The sequence below is a fragment of the Oryx dammah genome, unplaced genomic scaffold, assembly GCF_014754425.2.
Source record: "Oryx dammah isolate SB20612 unplaced genomic scaffold, SCBI_Odam_1.1 HiC_scaffold_12, whole genome shotgun sequence".
In the NCBI taxonomy this organism is placed as follows: Eukaryota; Metazoa; Chordata; class Mammalia; order Artiodactyla; family Bovidae; genus Oryx; species Oryx dammah.
The window spans coordinates 51,615,045-51,635,068 of NW_024070196.1; the positions used below are offsets into that span (position 1 = coordinate 51,615,045).

Here is a 20,024-nt window from a genome sequence, read left to right on the forward strand (position 1 = left end):
TTTTTTCCCCCTCTCCCCTAGCCCCATACTGTCTCTAGAAGAGCTCACACTTTTACCTCCAAGTTAACCAAACCACTAAATTTGCTTTGAGCACAAAGCGAGTTCGACGCGCCACCGGTAGGGGGCAAGAATCACCCAGCGTGCCCATTACCTAAGCAACGGGTTCAAACAGCATTCTCAGGATGACTTTACAAAAGGGTTACCAAGTTAATTTGTTTATTCTGGGTCAGGTCATTTAGTAGTAGTACCAATAACAAAAATCATAACGGAGAATACAAAAATAAGGAAGAGAGTGGGGTAGCAACAGACCTGCAGCAATCATTAATTGAGAGCAACAGTTTGTTCAGGTTAGTGGGTGTGCGCGAGAAAAAGAGAAAGAGGGGCTAACCGCGCTCTCACTCCTTAGGATCTGATTATGGTAATGCAACAGCCGAGGGGCTCCAGTTACTTGCGGTTTCACATTAAATAAAGTGCTCTGAGCAAGCCTAAGAAGCAATAAGTAGGCGAATATTTTTTTCTAGAATTCATTAAGGTAACAAGCGTTTCAAAGTGACAGAGACACTACTAGATAACTTCCTGGGCCAAAGCCACACACCAAAAACGTTTTCAAAACAGCTTCAGGCCCCTCCTAGCCGGACTTTGAAAGCAGGTGTGGCACGCATGCGCCCGGCCCACCAGCTGACCTCCTCGTGGCAAGTCAAAGCACCGACCTTCTTCCCGACAGCCCGCGGGGGAGAAAGGGCGGAGGAACGGAATTCTCGCGAGGTCTTTCGAGCGCCGGCGGAAGCAGTAGACACGTGACTCTCCTAGGCGGCCTTCGCCTTCCCCCCTCCCCCTTCTCGAAAACCCGGCCCCCTCACCCCTCGCCCACCCAGGAGCCGCGGTAATGGACCGTTTGGGTTCCGGAATTCCCTTGGATCCAACCACTGGTACCCGGTCGGCGGGAGCGACGGAGTTCGTGCTTGGCGGCGAAGGCAGGGGGCAGTCATGGGGGGGTGGGAATCATCTTCCTTCACCTAGGAGGGAGGCGGGGCGGAGAGGTGCTAGGGAGTGGGGTGTTGGGGGCGGGAGGAAGTCACGTGGGTCGCGCGGCGCGCGCTGCGTGCGCGCGGCGCCTCATCCGTCGCCCCACCCCTTCCCCGTGGGGCGGGGGGGTTGGGGGGAGGGGCGTCAAGATGGCGGCGGGGAGGTAGGCAGAGCCGGACGCCGCTGCCGCCGCCGCCACCGCCGCCTCCGCTCCCGTCGCCTCTGGTTCTTCAAGCTCTCGTCACCTGAGAGAATCTGTTCCGGTGTCGGATCCGGCGGGGAAAGTAAGTCCACCCCTTATCCCTTTTCTGCCTCCACACTCCTTCTCCCGGACAGCCTCCCACTCCCACCCTCTTCAGGGGGCCGTGCGGGGCCGGGCTGGGGGGGGCCGCCACCTCACCCTGGCTTGGGGCCTCCCTCGCCGCCCCCTCCGCTGCGCACCCCGGGGTCTTCGGGGGCACGGTCCTGGCGGCGGCCCCGCCGCGCTCGTTTCCTCAGCCCGTCAGCGCCGGGCCCTGCGGTCGCCGCGCGTGGGGCTCTCGGGCCCCGAGGGCCCCGCTGTCCGGGGTTGGAGACACCTCGTTTAAGCGAGGAGTCAGCGTCTACGGACGCCGGCTCCGGCTCTGCTTGGGTCGCCCCCTTTGGTTCCGCGGCTAGACCAGGGGTCTGTGAGGTCCCGGGACCCGCAGGAAAGTGAGCTCCGCAATCCTTCAAAAGTCCTCGTACCCAAGGATTGCTCTGGTTCAGGGCGAGAGTGCGGGGAGCGTCAGGACACCGCACCTACAATTTGCTGGTCACCTCGCTGTCGGGGTGGTGGGGACGGTTCGTGGGACACGTGGGGCCACCTTCACGCTTCACCCAATGATGAGGTTAATTTTGCCCCACGCTCTCTCGCCCGCCTCCTAGACGCTAAGCAGGCATCTCTGTGGAGGAGCAAGTCGGTTGGAGATTTGCTTACTTTGAGAGTGTTTGGCGTAACGAGCATCTAAAGTTCCCCAAACCAGTGTATGCTGGTGGTTTCCCAGAAGTGGTTTGAAGTCGGTTTAACCGCTGAGGAGATTTGGATGTTCCTGAACCCTTGTGATTGTTTCTTTCCTGACCCTGGCATCCAGCTCCTCCCCTTTCCACCCCGGCTTTGTGCTTCTGTTTGGTTAATGTTTGCGGACCACTAACTTGATCCTCGCGCAGAGAAGCTCTTTTTTATGTGCGTGCTCGGTTTACTGTGGGAGGCTTTTGTTTTGGGGAGTAGCTGGTTGAGAAACGTGGGAAAAGAACGGGAGAGAAAATGAGAGTCAAAGAAAGCAACGTTTTTATCCATTGAATTGCGCAGCCAATTGTAACTGCACCCGGAAGTTTGTACTGAACACGTGTTGATGAGAGAAGGTTAAAAGCTGGGTCCCCTTTGACCTTTGAAGTTGATTATTAGCAGTTTATGTTGAGTTAAATATTTCATATTCTCAGTGTAACCAGAATTAGAGACGGAATGGGGTTCTAAAGTGTCGGCCAAGGAGGGCCCAGAAAGCTGTCAAATCCTTAGTTGCTCTCTATCGCTGCTTTTCCTAACAGTTGCAGTCACTTAAACCAGCTAACAGTGCGAAGGGGTCCCATATTTTCCCGGTTATTTACGGCAGTCAGAACTAATTTTTGTAAGCAATGGGGAAAGCCTTCATCACTGCACTAAAGATAGTCTGTACAGAATTTCTAGGGTAAAATGTAGAATTTACTGCTGGTAGGACATTAGTTTTGCAAGTAAGGGGACGTTTTATTTTCATGTTTAAAGAAGTTGCTTGCAGTGTTTACCTTACCGGAGAAGACATCTTTACCGTTTTCCTCTGGCTTCTGCTTTTTATCTCCCAGTCTATTTCCAGTCTAAATTTATTCCTTACAGTTCTTCAGAAATTTAAGTAAATTTTAGTTCAGTTGCTGGGTAAGTGTTAAAAAGGGAGGCTTAGTGAGTGACTTATAGTTGATGAATTCATTCATCCAGTCATTCGTCCATTGAATGCTTTTATGTTTCAGACAGTTTTACAGGTTTTAAGGGCGTTACTGAGATTACCATTTAAAATATGCAGTATGGAGATTTTTAAAGTCGTCCTCGCGCCCCCCGCGCCAACCCGCGAAGACTTTAGGTATAGATAACATTTTGGCCTTTCTTAGTCTTTAAATTGAGCTTTGATTTGAGATTTGCTGACCTGCTTATGAAGTAAGAAGGCAGGCAGGTCTGAGGGCTGGTCTTCACGAATTACCTGACTTTTCATGAGGCTCTGTGGGTTTTTGAAAATTGGAGTAAAGAAGGATACTTTCTGAGAGGAATTGTTTTTCGTTAAATACCCAATTAGTAACCAAAATGATGTAATCCTTAAGTTTTTGCAGTTGTCTTTTTTTATGCTAATTGACAGATCCATTTTGATGTGGCTGAACTGAGTATTAAGGACAGCCTTGGGATACCACTGAAGTTTTCTATAGATGGAAAGGATAGGCTCTTGAAGAGCAGGAACTCTCTTATGAACAAAAAATATATATATGGTACAAAACCCATCAAATTAATTTGCTTATTTACTTCTTAGGAGACAGTATGTAACACAGAGCAATGATTTTCAAATCTTTTTACTGTATTCCATAGTAAGAAATGTGTTTTATATTGTGAACTAGCACATTAATACACACGTAGAACTGAGTTTTATATAATAATGTTTACCTTTTACTGTGTGCTGCACTAATTCTGTTCTGTATTTAACATATTTGAATAGTCTGTATTTGAAACATTTAAAAAATACTGGTCATAAGGTAAATTATTTGACAACTCATCGTGTTGTGACTAGCAGCTTGAAACATACTGGTATGGGATTCAAAACACAGAATCTGGGGGGTGTGGTATCAGCCGTCCTAGGTTTGTAATTCTGCTCCAAGCTTGCTTTGTTGTTAACTTGTTACAGTTCATCTCTCTAAGCCTCAGTATCTCATCTCCTGGAGATAACAGGTAATTTTAATTTATGGATTATTTTGAGAGTTAAGAGAAAAAAAAGTCCAACCATACAGTGAATGTTGGGAAGACTAGCCATCTGATTTTCATGTTGTGATGGAGAACATAGTTTCACCCTCCTCCCCCATTCTTTCTCATGGTGCTTTTTCAAAACATTTTTGGAACTTGTATATAATCTGCACATTCCTTTGTGATTCCATTCTTTCTATAGATTTTGTAGTAAGAGTGAGGGGAGGGGCGTGGCACTGAGCAATTGCTGCTTGGGGAAGAAGGTGTTAAAAAATACAGATTATACCCTTTTAGGTAAAGAAAAATTTTTTTTAGCAAACTTGTTTATATCTACGTTCCCTTCTACCTAATATTCTTAAGGAACCAGTACCCAGTAGACACTTAATGAATACTTGTTGATGGACTTACCAGTTAAATTCAAAGTGGATCATTATCCTTCAGATTCTTAAGCTAAATGTCAGTAGTCATCAGATATCCGGGCTGTGTAAAAACAAAAGTTGGGTCAAAATCAGACATGCTTAGCACTATTAAATAATGAGAAAAATCCTTTTCAGGCAAAGATATATATATATTTTTTGGAGGATAGTTGCTTTACAATATTATGTTGGCCTTTGCTATATATCCGTGGAGTCACAAGAGTCAGACACAACTGAGTGACAAACATACTGCCATATAGCAACATGAATCAGCCACAGGTATACCTGTGTCCCCTCCCTAAGATAATTGTTTTTAACGATACTTCTTAAAAATGATGATACTATGTGTACACATCTGAAGATGTCTGCCGCTTTCCTCTAGATATACTGGTTAACTGGACAAACTGAAAGTATGACCTGAGTGAAAGAGAGCTAGTATTTTATAGAGCTAATATGGAAGTTAATTATTGAATTAAATTGCCAACAGGTAAAGTTTATATTCTGGAAATAAGGTGTTGCATCAGCAATTTGAAGAAAAACATTTTTTGAACTTTGAAGTAATGTTTATCAGGATGATAGTTAATAGCTAGTAGCTAATATTTCGGAGAAGGCAATGGCGACCCACTCCAGTACTCTTGCCTGGAAAATCTCATGGGCGGAGGAGTCTGGTAGGCTGCAGTCCATGGGGTCGCACAGAGTCGGACACGACTGAGCGGCTTCACTTTCACTTTTCACTTTCATGCATTGGAGAAGGAAATGGCAACCCACTCCAGTGTTCTTGCCTGGAGAATCCCAGGGATGGGGGAGCCTGGTGGGCTGCCGTCTATGGGGTCGCACAGAGTCGGACCCGACTGAAGCAACTTAGCAGTAGCAGCAGCAGCAGCTAATATTTATCCCAAGTAGTATAACATTTAATCAACACAGGTGAAGATGAGAAAACTGAGTCAAGTTATTACTTGACTTTCTCATTCTACTAGCAGTATTTGAAGCCATGTGTTCTGTTTGACTCCCACTTCAACCTCTGTGGTGTGCTGCTCCCACTGCAGATACATCCCTTGTGTCTTTCCAGAGCTGTAAAGATCTGCTTTGGTTTCAACAAAAAGAACCTTGTCTTTGTTGATAGGTTTCAATGTTGGTATTCTCAGTGGGAACTGTATCCTTTCATTCTTCTGATTGGCTGTTGTTTCTCAGGATTCTTTTCCTGGCAAGGATATTTCTTAGTTTCATGGATATTTTGATAGATGTACTGTTTGAACAGGTGATATTTTTGAAAGTATTTATGATAAAAATAGAACCTTTTTGTTGTTCATTGTTTGAAATAGAATCGCTCTGTGGTTAGTAACTTTTAGGTTTGTTAGGTTCAGTTCAGTCACTCAGTCATGTCCGACTCTTTGTGACCCCATAGACCGCAGCACGCCAGGCCTCCCTGTCCATCACCAACTCCCGGAGTTTACTCAGACTCATGTCCATTGAGTTGGTGATGCCATCCAGACATCTCATCCTCTGTCATCCCCTTCTCCCGCCTTCAATTTTTCCCAGCGTCACAGTCTTTTCAAATGAGTCAGTTCTTCGCATCAGGTGGACAAAGTATTAGGTTGCTACCTGTTAAATGTCACCTGAGGTCTGTGAAATGTTTGTAGACACTGTAACAGTTCTTTTGCACATAACGGTTTTTGCGTTTACATTATATACTTTCAAAATGAAAATGTTGTTTTCCCTCTCAGGAATATATCCTGTTTGTAAAATGTGGAAAAGGTTGCATAATATAACCTTTTAGGGACTCTGTTAGCTTGAGCACTGAAATTCTATGAGTCTGTAATAGTTTCAGAATAGGAATATGATTAAATATTAAGGGTTTTTGCTTAATGAAGTTAGACACTGGCATAAATGTTTTCTCTATATCCCCGTCCCTGCTTCTCATTGCAAAAAAAAAAGTACAAATAGGAAATTTCTGCCCAATTGGCTTGAGAGAAAGGCTCTAGGTTTTATTTGTATATAAGATGTGTATAAAATTAAAATCTTTTTCACTCATAGTTCGTGAAAGACAATGTCTTTTATGGTATTGTCAGTGTTTGGTCACTACTCAGATCAGAGAGTCTCAAACTGTGATTCCTATGAACTTTGAAGAGATCACTGATACTGTTACTTACAACTGTTGCTGTTATCTCTTGTATGAATGCCAACAAGTTTGTTCCCCAAATTCTTCTCTTCTGTAATGATATTTTTGTACTTTTAATGATAGTTCAGAAAATATATTTCAAAAAGCTCATGAATTCAGTAACACTTAGATGATTTTTTGTTGAAATAAATTAATGATATTTGTGTACTTTTGAGTATAATTAGTTAGGTCATTGGTCCTAGTGAAGTATTTTATAATTGAAAATGTATTTTTTTAAGCATTGATTTAGCACTCTTGGTACATGTGTACTATGTACTAGAATAGTAATTTGTAAAGTATGGTCAACTATTATTTATTACTTCCTTATTAGAATAGTTTGTCAATTTTATATTAAATCCATGTTGGGATATTTCTCCTTGTCTCCTCTGGCATCTGGTTCTTTCATATTTCCATCTTGCTGTGTAATATCAACACTCCCCATTCCAGTTCAGACAGGCATTTATTCTGAAGTTAAGTATTGAAACTTCACACCAACATTGACTTCTTTATCTACTGATTGGAAAGAGATGGCATGGCTTCGGGAGTTTGAGAAGTCTAAATTTAGGTGTGACCTTGGGTGGGTAATTTAAGCTTTTTGAACCTCGGTTTCATGTCTAGGGTTGTAGTACCTATCTTGCTAAGGGTTGTCATGGACTAGTGATGTACATGAAGAGCTAAACAAGCTGCAAGGCTTGTGAAAAAAAAGTGAAAGTGAAAGTCGCTCAGTTGTGTCTCTGCAACCCCATGGACATACAGTCCATAGAATTCTCCAGGCCACAATACTGGAGGGTAGCATTTACTTTATCCAAGGTAGCTTCCCAACCCAGGGATTGAACCCAGATCTCCCACATTGCAGGTTGATTCTTTACCTAGCTGATCCACTAGGGAAGCCCAAGAATACTGGAGTGGGCTTCAGTATTCTGCTCCAGCAGATCTTCCCAACCCAGGAATTGAACCGGGGCCTCCTGCATTGCAGTCTGATTCTTTACCAACTGAACTTTCAGGGAAGCTCAAAAGACACTTAGTCACTGTCAGTTCCCTTCCTCCTGTCTGCTCAAAATGCTTTCTTCCTTAGACTTCTTTTCTTTTCTCTGGAAAATTTTGGGGAAATCTTCTTTGGGCTCTCCTTTCTTTTTTAAACAGCAGGTCTCCCCTTAGTTGGTTTCTCAATGTCTGTGGTTTCCACCTGAAACTCATTCATATTTCCTTTAGAACATCTTTCTAAATGATGTACAGATGACATAGACTAATCTAGTAGAGAATTTCTCTGTTAAAATGTCCTGATTTCATCTAAAAGAGTAGTTCTTGTATGTTGGGAAGTCGTGGTATTCTTGGCTAACAACGTTTTTTTTCTTTGGTAGGGCATACTGAAACATTTAATTCTATTGCACAGTCTGAAAACAAGTGGACTAACTGAAATTAGAATATTATTTATGTAGAATGAAATTAGTCCTCTGAGAAAACCAAGTGGTCAGATTGCCCATAAGTATGTTTGTATGTATAAATCGGTTATTTCAGATAAATTAATGAGAAAAGTTAAAATTGAGAAAGCTCTATTAAACCTTATTTTTCCTTACAAAATAGATAAAAATCCATCTTAGTGGTAGAATACTTTGATCTGGCTTGGGAAACTCCAACTGAAAATGTGTCTGCCTACTCGAAAAAGGCAACCCCCCCACACACACACCGGCCCCGCTGAACTCCATGTATCTTTAGGTCTCCTGTGTTCAACCCCACCCCCTCAACCCCATTTTCTCATGGCTTAACTCTAATCCTCTACCAGCTTATACTTTGTGTGTATTTCATGTTCTCTCTTTCATTTTGAGCTTTTATGTAAACTTAGGGATTCTCCTTCGTAAATATCCTGGAATCCATTCCCCGTTCTTTATCTCTGTACCCTGCTGTTAACACTATATCATCTTTTTCCTGGTCTGCTGTAGCAGTTTCCTAAGATGTCTCCCTGCTTTGGTCTTACTCTACCCATTCTCAGTTTGCTTCCACACTGCTGTGGAGTAATTTTTCTAAGCCACAGATCTGACTACATCATGCAGTTCTCTATTTGAAAACCCTTTAGTAACTGCTGTTGCCCATAAGATTAAATGTGCTCTCTAGCATAGTGCACAGGCTGTAGGCGATAATTTCCTGTCTCTCTCCACCTTTGCGAACCTCATATTTCTGTTCTGAGCTTCCATACCTCCGGTGAACATGGTGAATTACTGTAGCCATCTATTTTGGAGTGCCAGTATCTTTGTGCTGCCATGAGTTTGAATGCACTATCCAGAAGATCCTTGTCTGCCTGACGATTTCTTACCTGAGACTTGCTTGCGTTGTCATCTTTGTAACCTCTCTCTCCAGGTTAATTCACCATTTCCTTCTCTGTTCCCACAGCATTTTGTAGACATAGACTCTGTGATTTACATACTTCTTTGTCCTTTCCACCTTTTTTATTTTAAATCATCCACTTTATTTTTGAATTACATAGTGTGGCTTTTCTTTCTTTTTTAAAAATATTTATTTATTTGGCTGTGAACTCTTCACTGTGGTACGTGGGATCTAGTTCCCTGACCAGGGATTGAACCTGGGCCCCTTGCACTGGGAGCGCAGAGTCTTAGCTGCTGGACCACCAGGGAAGTCCCTTGTCCTTTCCATCTTAATGTGAATTTCTTTGGATAAGAGACTATTTTCATCTGTTTTTGCCTGCTATGTAGAAGATTCTCCATAAATATTGAATGAATGGATTTGGTAGAAAATATTGGTTTATATTTAGAAGAGTATCAGTTGTCATTTTAAGTTTTTTATGTTAATATTTAATATTTTGTTCTAAAGATGGTGGAACCAGGGCAAGATTTACTGCTTGCTGCTTTGAGCGAGAGTGGAATTAGTCCAAATGACCTCTTTGATATTGATGGTGGAGATGCGGGGCTTGCGACTCCAACACCTACCCCTCCCATACAACAGGTAAGAGTTTTCCAAAGCATCTGTAAAAAATGAATTTTTCCTTATTTTTATTTTCTATTATAGAAATAGGTATTAATAAGTCTTAACTTTAAATATGCATGTGAACATTATTTTCATGTTGAGTGTTAGTGTTCATTCACAAGGTGGAAAATACTTGTTGTGCAAATCAAGACGTTTTCTGCTTTGATATATGGTGATATAAAAGCAAGAGATGAATTGCTTAGAGTTATTATGCGAGGACCACTAATCTCAATACTTGTCTTTGTAGTTTATAGGAACATTTTTCTGAGATTTCAAACATTTTTCATTTTTTGTGTAGGTTTCATGATACACATTCTCTGAAAGCAAAAATAAGATTCTGGTGTTACTGTAGTTTAATGAAGATATTATGCTTGCAAATATTGTTATTTTGTACCTGGTATCAGTGGTTTTACATTCCATTTGAATGTAAAGCTTGGATTTTTTTTTTTTTTTTAATTTTAGTGAAATAAATACATCTCTTGTTCTGGAAACAGAATTCACTGCCATCATTCTTTGTTTCTTCCTCTGATATTTTCTCTCCAGTCAGTGCCACTTAGTGCATTAGAACTAGGTTTGGAGACTGAAGCAGCAGTTCCTGTTAAACAAGAACCAGAGACGGTACCTACTCCGGCACTTTTAAATGTTAGGGTAAGAATTATTTAGATTTGGCATTGCTATGAAAATAGTTGAGGATTATAGTCAGAAAATAACCTTTATCATAAAATAGTTTATTTCACTAGTTCTGCTTTTTGCTGCTTTCCCAATATTTTACTCTCATCTACTTTCATGACTGAACGACTGAACTGAACTTTATAAAACATTTCTTTCACTCTTCTGTTAGTTATGTCGATCAAAAGATAGGGAAAAAAACACCTTTTTAGTTTATTTATTGAAAATGATCAAGAACTCATGAAGTACAAATGAACTATACATTATCCCATTACATTTTTCATTTTAATAAATTTGGTCCATTGGCACATATAATTATTATGTGATATTACTATGCTTTAAATGTAGAGTTCCTCATTTCATGTTAAACATAGCAGTTTTGTTGTTGGCAGCTATGCCTTATGGGGTCTCAGCTCCCCCTATCAAGAACTGAACCCTGGCCCTGGCAATGAAGGCCTGGAATCCTAACCACCAGGGCATCAGGGAACTCCCTAAACATAGAAATTACTTATTTAAGAGCCCTAGTGGTATAAATTATTAGATAAACTGTTAGGTTAAAATTTGATGACTTTGTGATAAAGTATTATTGAAAGTTACATTTAAAATTGATAAATTGTAATCTAGAAGATTCTTGCTAGAGAAGCCATGGAGAAATAACAGATACTTTGAAGGGGGCAGAAAGTAGAAATAGATTTAAACTTACAAAAATATCTTAGTTGTTAGTTGTAGAAGTCACAAACATACTGTTATCCTCAGATCTTGACTATTTAAAAAATTTTTGTCCAGCTCCTAACTCCCATTCCCAACTAAAAAAAAAAAAATGCTATATAGCTTTGTCTTAGACTCAAAGGAAGAATCCACATTATCACTAATATTTGTAATTTACCTGGGTGGATTTTTCATATATCATAGGAACTTAAACTCCGCTTGGTGGCTTTATCTTAGTAAGTTAAACGTCTGTATAGTCTGTGCAATAGACAAAAAATACTCTACAGGAATCATAGAATGTTAGACATGAAAAATGATCCTCTGAGAGCCCACCTCCGGGCATAAAGTGATTTGCCTAGGGTTATCTTATTAGTTGGAGTGGTGCTGGGATTAGAAATTATGTTCCTAGTCCTTGTGTTATGTAGGGTTGCTGTACATCACAGCTTACTTAGGATACTCTCATTTTATGGTTGCTGCCCTCAGCATTACTGCTATACCTTCTTTTCCTTAAAGTGGTGTATTTTAAGTTGGTTGTTGTTTAGTTGCTAGGTCATGTCTGACTCTTTGCAACCGCATGGACTGTAGCCCTTCAGACTCCTCTCCATGGGATTTCCCAGGCAGGAATACTGGAGTGGGTTGCCATTTCATTCTTCAGGGGATCTTCCCAACCCAGAGATCAAACCAGCACCTCCTGTATTGGCTGGTGGATTGTTTACCACTAAGCCACCAGGGAAGCCCTTTAACTAGGTAGTTGATAGCTAATGATTATTAGAAATGAAGTGCCAGTGGTTAGCTAAGGTTCTTAAGTCAGTTTTAGATTTTTAAATGGCCTCCTCTGTTTATGGATATGAGTTGCACTAGAGAGTAAAGAATTTTTCACAGGTGTGATGTATATGGTTTTCTTTTCTAGCAGCAGCCTCCATCTACTACAACGTTTGTGCTGAATCAAATAAATCAGCTTCCGACCTTGGGATCTACAATTGTAATGACTAAGACACCACCTGTAACCACGAATAGGCAAACCATCACTTTAACCAAGTTCATTCAGACTACTGCAAACACACGCCCTTCAGTCTCAGCACCAGCAGTACGAAATGCCATGACTTCTGCACCTTCAAAAGACCAAGTTCAACTGAAGGACCTGCTAAAAAATAATAGTCTGAATGAACTCATGAAACTGAAGCCACCAGCTAATATTGCTCAGCCAGTTGCAACAGCAGCTAGTAAGTCTTTGTTTTCAGTAGTGTCAACTTCCTGCCTTTGTTAAGATATGTCAGTATGTTTTCAGGGGTTTACTTAGGTCTTGAAAGAACTGAGCATGAAAGATGATGTCTACATGACTCTCCTTCAAGGGAGCAAACATTTAAAAGCGTTAAGCTTTGAGATAATGTATGAAATCGAGAGGCTTAAGGTAACAGGCTGATGCTTTGCTCTTTTAACACCATGAGATCTCGAGTTTTCTATATTGTGAATAGCTGGCTGACATTTTTCTCAGTCCTTTAAATCATTGCTTCTCAAACTTTATACCTATGAGTCACCTGGGGATCTTTTTATTTAAAAAATTTATTTATTTTGGCTGCGCTGAGTTGTCTGTTACTTATTGGCTTTCTCTGGTAGTGGCGAGCAGGACTACTCTCTAGTTGCAGTGCTTGGGCTTCTCATTGGAGTAGCTTCTCTTGTTGTGGAGCACACACTCTAGGGTGCTTGCGCTTCAGTAGTATGGCTCTCAGACTCTAGGGTGTGGGCTCAGTAGCTGTGGTGCATGGGCTTAGTTGCCCATGGCATGTGGAATCTTCCCAGACCAGGAATCTAACCCATGTCCCCTGCATTGGCAGCCTGATTCTTAACCACTGGACTACCAGGGAAGTCCTTACATGGGAGTCTCGTTAAAAAACAGAATCACATTCAATAGGTCTGGGGTGGGGCCCAAGATTCTGCGTTTCTAACGAACTTTTTAGAGTTGCTGTTACTGGGGGTCTTTGGACCATGCTTAAGGTAACAGGCTGATGCTTTGCTCTTTTAATTTCTACAGTTTTATGATCTTACCTGTCATTAGCTTCATTGCTTGTTGGTAGTTGTGTTTTTAGTAAATATTTTAAAAAATGTATAAACTTTTATTGTAAAAATAATTCACTATATTTTCTGTGAAGTGAGCACTCATAATGCTTTTTAAATAATAGCTTTATTGAGGTAATTCACATACCATTGTACCTTCTAAAGGGGTACAAGTCAGTGGATTTTAGTATATTCACAAGAATTGTTCAACAGTTACCATTAGGTAATCTAATATTTTAAGTGTAGGTTTAGATCTAAAGAGAAAAAGCTCAACAGTGCTTTGACCACTTTTTTTAGAAATTCATTTGTGTGTAAAGAATGTAAATTTTACAGTTAGTTTTTCTTTTTAGAATGGCTTTTATTTATTGCTCAGTTATTTAACAGATAATTTATTTGTTTATTTTTGGCTGAATTGGGTGGCTTGCTGGATCTTAACTTCCTGACCAGGGATCAAACCTGTGCCATTGGCAGTGAAAGCATGGAGTTCTACCACTGGACTGCTGAGGAATTCTCAAAATGTGAACTCTTGAGAAGGATATTCTTTCCTTCCTTTTTCCATTGAGTTAAATAGTATTTGCCTGCCTGCCTGGTGATTTATACTAATACGTAACATCCCATTCGGCCCTTGGAATGAGGTTACAGATATTGAGTAGAGAGTTCCTCCTTCCACACAACTGCTTTATTTCCGGTTGTGGGAGATACGTTTTAACATCTGATGCAGACCGTATGTAATTTTGCAGCAGAGTTGATTGCTTGGAAGTTCTAATGTCCTTGCATTTATGAAGTATAAGGCTGGGGGCATTCTGAAGGAATGGGCAAGGAGTGTTTGTAGAGTGATGCAGAACTAACATTGTCTCCAGTGACAAATGTAATAAAAAATACCAGATAATCTAATTTTCTGTTTGAGTCCATACGGTTGTGCTTTATGGCTGTAGGTTACTGTCTTGAACTAACTGAAGCCTGGCAACTTGATGCTCATTGAGAAATCGTTTTAACTATCTTAGGACTGATTTCCAACCTTTGTCACGGAGAGCAGGACTATGACCCTGACCTAGCTGAGGTGCAGGGCAGCATCTGATCTGAAATGGCTCTTGGGAGACTTAGGGTTGATCAGCAGTTAGTGAAAGCTGGTTTTCATTAAAGTCTGGGTTTAATGAGGAGAAAGGCTGCTGCTGTGCCATTGTGAGGAAAGAGTTGAGAGAGCAAAACAGGGTAGATTTGAAGCTGACCAAGTAATATCTAGTACAATAACATCTACATCCAATGTAACAGTTTTTAAAAGATAGATGACTGCAAGTCAAGGCCATCCTTGTGTGGAAGCCTGAGAAATTGTCATACTAGAGAAGGGATGAAAAAGAAACACAATGAATGAATACTAAAGATAAACTAAATTTTGTGTTGTAGGAGAGGGTCATTTTTTTTTTATTGAAAGGGAAGAAAGATGAACAATGAAATAACAAAGAGCAAGGTTTCGCATGTTCTCTGTCTCTCTCGTCTTTTGTTTTTGGCTGCCCTGCCTCGCTTGTGGGATCCTAGTTCCGTGACCAAGGATAGAACCCAGGCCCTCAGCAGTGAAAGCATGGAGTCCTAACCACAGGACCACCAGGGAATTCAGTGCCTGTTCTCTTCTGTCTATCTGTGTGGATACTGCCCCTTTTGTAGTCCTTAGCCCTTTGGGTTTCTCTTTGGATTCTGGTCTCAGTTGAGTTCCAGTCCTTTCTCTGAAACTGTTCACTGGCTCTTCCATGTGAAACAAATCTGTGTCCCCAAGTTTAAATTTATTATTTCTGTACCAGTTTCTTTATCTAATGCTTTAATCCTAGTCATTGTGTAGTCCAAAGTGACAGGCCACCAAAGTACTCCCCATCTTTTGATAGAGTATGTAAACAAGATGCTGATGCATTCTCCTGATGCGATTTCCACACTGATCTCAAGCATTCTCAGTACTGGGAATGCTTCAGGGATGGCTAGAGGCTGGTTACAGGGGTTCTGGGTTTCTCAGTCAAGCAGTTCTGCTTTGATTGAGAGGTTCTGTTTTTAATGTTTAAAAAGAGTGTGTAAACCACTAGTATAGAAGCCCAGGTTCTTTGTTTGGATCTTTATTCTGAGGGGAGGAAGACCAGAGTTCCTTGATTTTTAAATTTTTTTCCCCTAATTAAAAGAAATAATTATTTTGCCTAGAAAGTTAATAATTGCCTCCAGATTAAGTGAGATTGACTCTGTCTCTGTGATAACACCAGGTGTTGGGTTTTTTTTTTTTTAATGAACTAAGTGAAGTGTCTCAGAATAATGCTGCTGCTGCTGCCGCCGCTAAGTCACTTCAGTCATGTCCAACTCTGTGACCCCATAGATAGCAGCCCACCAGGCTCCCGCGTCCCTGGGATTCTCCAGGCAAGAACACTGGAGTGGGTTGCCATTTCTTTCTCTAATGTATGAAAGTGAAAAGTGAAAGTGAAGTTGTTCAGTTGTTCCCGACTCTTTGAGACCCCATGGACTGCAGCCCACCAGGCTCCTCTGTCCATGGGATTTTCCAGGCAAGAGTACTGGAGTGGGTCGCCATTGCCTTCTCTGCAGAATAATGCTAGCCTTTGGTAACTGTCTTGAAATAAACTGCCAAGTAGTGTTCTGGTTGAGGTGTCTTTTTGATAAATAGTTTTCAAATTTCCTGTACACACATTTCTTTTTGTTTTCAATTCTTATCTGCATGATGACATGTAGCTCTGGATATTTTTATCCTAATGCTTAATTGGAAATAAGCAGATTGGTATTCTTTTGTTTGTGAAGTGGGTAAATTTTACTGAATTTTTTTTTTAAACTGTAGGAAAATTGTTTGTTTGAATAATGTCTTGTTCTAAAATGTAAGTTGTCTCTCCTCATCAGCTGATGTAAGCAATGGCACAGTAAAGAAAGAGTCTTCTAATAAAGAAGTAGCAAGAATATGGATAAATGACATGAAAATGAGGAGTTTTTCCCCGACCATGGTGAGTTTCAAAAACTGTATCTCTGTTTTTGTGTGGTATGAAAATACACTTGGCTATACCCTTGGCTAAGTGTATTTTTTAGGTGAAGGAGAGTGTCTTAGCCACATAAACTAAGCATTAAACCTCACTGGAATAAGCTAATGTGTTCTAGACAAGGTGATTGTAACTTGCATATTTGATAGAATATTACATAAAATACTAACACCTTTTTTATTGTGAATCCTGTCTGATAAGTAAAAACGACTGTGGAGTTAACCAAAAGTATTTCATAGTTAAGTCATTTTATCATTGAGCCTTATTATATAGCTAGTTGTAAACTGTCAGATATATAATGGTTTAATTGTAAGCAATTATATGATAACTTTTTTAAAATTTATTTTTAATTGTAGGATAATTGCTTTACAATGTTGTGTTTGTTTCTGCCATACATCAACATGACTCAGCCATAGGTACACATATGTCCCCTCTCTCTTGAACCTCCCTCCACCTCCCACCCCATATAATAACTTTTTTTTAAAAATTACATTTTGAAAGTGCTATATGCTTCAGGTACATTGATGCTATCAGTTCAGTCCTCAGTTGTGTCTGACTCTTTGCGACCTCATAGATTGCAGCACGCCAGGCCTCCCTGTCCATCACCAACTCCCAGAGTTTACTCAAACTCATGCCCTTTGAGTCGGTGATGCCATCCAACCATCTCATCCTCTGTTGTCCCCTTCTCCTCCAGCCTTCAATCTTTCCCAGCATCAGGGTCTTTTCAGATGAGTCAGCTCTTTGCATCAGGTGGCCAAAGTATTGGAGTTTCAGCTTCAACATCAGTCCTTCCAATGAATATTGATGACTGATTTCCTTTAGGCTGGACTGGCTAGATCTCCTTGCAGTCCAAGGGACTCTCAAGAGTCTTCTCCAACACCACAGTTCAAAAGCATCGGTTCTTCAGCACTCAGCTTTCTTTATAGTCCAACTCTCACATCCATACATGACTATTGGAAAAACTATAGCCTTGACTACACGGACCTTTGTATGAAAAGGCAAAAAAATTGATTCTATACCTGTATTTAATAATTGTTTAACCCTGCCTCTGTGAGGTGGGTTTCTGGTTCCCCCTTTTAATAAACGTAATTTAACACCATGTGGTTTAAGTAGTAGTAGAAGATACAGCAAGAGGTGCATTGTGATGCTCGCAATAAGGATTATAAGTTTGGAGGAAGATGAGACTCAGGTGGCCTGGTAGGAGTTCAGTTTATGGAGGAGGTGTCATGGAGTTGGGTTGAGTATGGAGAAACTGAGAGGGGGTATTAGGAAGGGAGCTACAGCATCAGTAGGCACAGAGAAGGTGGTAGCTGTGTGCTTGGGATACTTGGCTTACAGGAAGAAATTGGAATGGTTGACTGGGAGCTCTGTGAAAGGTCTTGAGTTTGTTAGATTTGGGAATTGGAGCAGCACCAGGGAGGGCGACTAGATGGAAGTAGAGGGACTTGTTAGTGACTTAGGATGGATTGGGAAGAAGAAATAGGTTAGGTGGTTGTCAGGTAATCCAGAAAGGAAGTGACAAGGAACTAAACTGGAGGAATTTCAGAGGTGAATGGAAAAGGTAAGGGGAAAGAAAAAAAAGAGAGAAAATAAGAGGTGACTGTACATAATGATACCAGAGGATTGGTAAGACTGGGAATGGAATTTGGACTTGGGGGGACAGCAAAGCAACTTGTGCCTGAGGTTTTGAACAGGGACCAGGAGAATAAATCCTGGCAGTATCAGTTTACTTAGTGATTGTGTGCCAACAGCTTACTTGAAAGTTGATTTTTTTGAAAATAAGTATGTATTTTTCTTAAAGATTTCAGTGTTCAAGTTTCTAGTCCAGCCCATGTTGCCCATAACATGTCAAAAGTTCTGTATTGTCCTAGTAGTTAAGTGACATCTAACAGATTGCAAACTGGTAGTTTGTGGACCAGAACCAGTTGACATGTGTTTTGTTTGGCCTCCACATTATTTTGAAAAATCTTGAATGTGTCGCCAACACATAAAAATACGTAGAGTTGTAGTGAGCATCTCCTGTGTGTTAGTCACATGTTCCCCATGTGCCAAAGTTTCCCTCCTCTTCATTTTGCTCCTTCACCCTAAGCTTGGTGTCAGTTGCCACTTTCTATCCAGCTGACTTAGAAATATTACTTGTCTGGTCCCTGAATTTTGTGACCAGCTAATCGTCCAGTTATATCTGTGGTAAAAAAATTTTTAAGGTAGAGGGAGAAGGGAGGCTGGTCATTTAGTATAGTATATATTCCTGTTTTATAGATGAAGAAGAGGTGCAAAGGGTGGGTAGGGAAGACTGAGGATGTAGTGATTTGCCCAAGGCTACACAAATTCAGCAGAATTGGGGTTTGTGTCTGTTTCTTTGACCAGCCCCATGTGGTCTCTTATTTCTGAAACTGGGTTTCATTTTGGCATACTTCCTGAGAAGAGTTTTTTGACTTTTTTTTCCTAAAGGACTTCATGGATTGATGTTGGCTGAATGTTTATCTATCATCTCCCTATTCCTTCCCACATTTATTAAGTATCTGTGTGTCATCATATTCTGCCCTAGATTAAGTAAAAATGAAACAAAAGAGAAGCCTGATCTTAACCTTTTAATACCATTTTATCCTTGGCATTATGTGTAAATCCTAACTGGGTTTTCTCTTTGTCTTTCTCTGGTCTCACAGCTTCTCTCTGCATTCTTCCTTGAGTAAGCCCTCATTCATAAAGAGATTCCCTTTATAGTTTGCTGGTAGTGAAAAGAAGCTTTTTTTAGGGCTTTCTATCCCCTGTTCTCCCTGTCTCTACCCTTTTAAGATTCTGTAGAGGAATACAAGGTAACATGGCTATAGTGGCCATTCACTCACTTTGTCTGGGACTGTCTGGGCTTCTCCTGGTCTGCTGTTCTCCTGGTGTAGTTACTAATAACTCGTCATTTTACTCGAGATGGGCCAGTGTTTGTAGAGTAGATGATGTGGTATTGTTTTTGTGTCTGTGGAGACACAGATGTCTGAAATAAATTCTGTGTTTCAGAAGAACATTTAAACTCTTGAGTTTTCTGGGGTTTTGGTTTTAGGACCCAAGGGAAAGAAAACAGATGGAGGTGAAGTGAAAAGAGGGTGGGAGTGAGACTTAGAGAGAGAGTTCCTGCCTATGAGGTTGTAGAATGTGCTGCTGGGCTCAGCCACCTTTTTCCTCCAAACCTCTTGTTCTTTCTGTTCTTGGAATTGGAATGAAGAGTGAAGACTGGAGGTTAGAGAGACATCTGGGCATCAGGGAGGCTGGTTTGAGAAGGTGGTGGAGCCAGCCCTGTGGTGATCCATGTTTGTGTTTGTGATAACATCACATCACAGATTGTCTGTGCTCATCATTGGAGAAGCAGGGAAGCCATAGAGTATGACCTAGATTTTAGGAACCTATAGAATGGCAAGTCCTGCTTCCAAGATGAAGATAGTGGGTATTCCTGCAGAAGAGTATTTCTGTGTGTTGGTTGGGCCTCCATTCTCTGGACTTACTTGATTTTGCTGTCTGGGTATTACAGAAGGTCCCTGTTGTGAAAGAGGAAGATGAACCAGAAGAAGAAGATGAAGAAGAAATGGGTCATGCGGAAACCTATGCAGAGTATATGCCAATAAAATGTATGTCTTTGAGATTTGTTAAAATAATGAACAACCTCTGGGTTCCTTTTAAACTTAAAAACTTTTCCCCACACATTGTTACCTACTAGGATCTGTCCATGTTGGGTACCTCAGGATTTGATAAGTATGAGCTGTGTATGAATATGTTTTAAACTATAATATGTTTTAAAATAGCTACATGAAAATTCTACTGTGAGTTTTAATTTTCCTACACAAATTTAGAACTTTGTTTTGGAATGAAGTCTTTTAAAACCAAGAGCAAAAAAGCTTTTTCCTTTCAAGTTAATTTTGCTCATATCAGCAGTGATTATAAAATCAGAGTAAATTACGGAGATGTAAACATATATCTTAGCGTTATAGTTTATACAGCTTATCTAAAACAAGCTATAA

The 20,024-nt window shown here is 40.8% G+C and overlaps 1 protein-coding gene across 2 annotated transcripts in view; it reads left to right on the top strand.

Moving 5' to 3' along the window:
* Window positions 1-1,127: 1,127 nt before the first annotated feature.
* Window positions 1,128-20,024, top strand: part of SBNO1 (strawberry notch homolog 1) — a 56,321-nt gene continuing 37,424 nt past the window's right edge. Inside the window, exons 1-6 of one of the 2 annotated variants that reach the window (XM_040250616.1) lie at window positions 1,128-1,310; window positions 9,419-9,550; window positions 10,115-10,219; window positions 11,862-12,171; window positions 15,884-15,984; window positions 19,538-19,634. In XM_040250616.1, coding sequence (XP_040106550.1) covers window positions 9,419-9,550; window positions 10,115-10,219; window positions 11,862-12,171; window positions 15,884-15,984; window positions 19,538-19,634 — 745 coding nt within the window. In that variant the 5' untranslated portion in view covers window positions 1,128-1,310. Of the gene's footprint in view, window positions 1,311-9,418; window positions 9,551-10,114; window positions 10,220-11,858; window positions 12,172-15,883; window positions 15,985-19,537; window positions 19,635-20,024 lie in introns of both variants that reach the window. The other variant, XM_040250615.1, reaches the window with a different exon arrangement.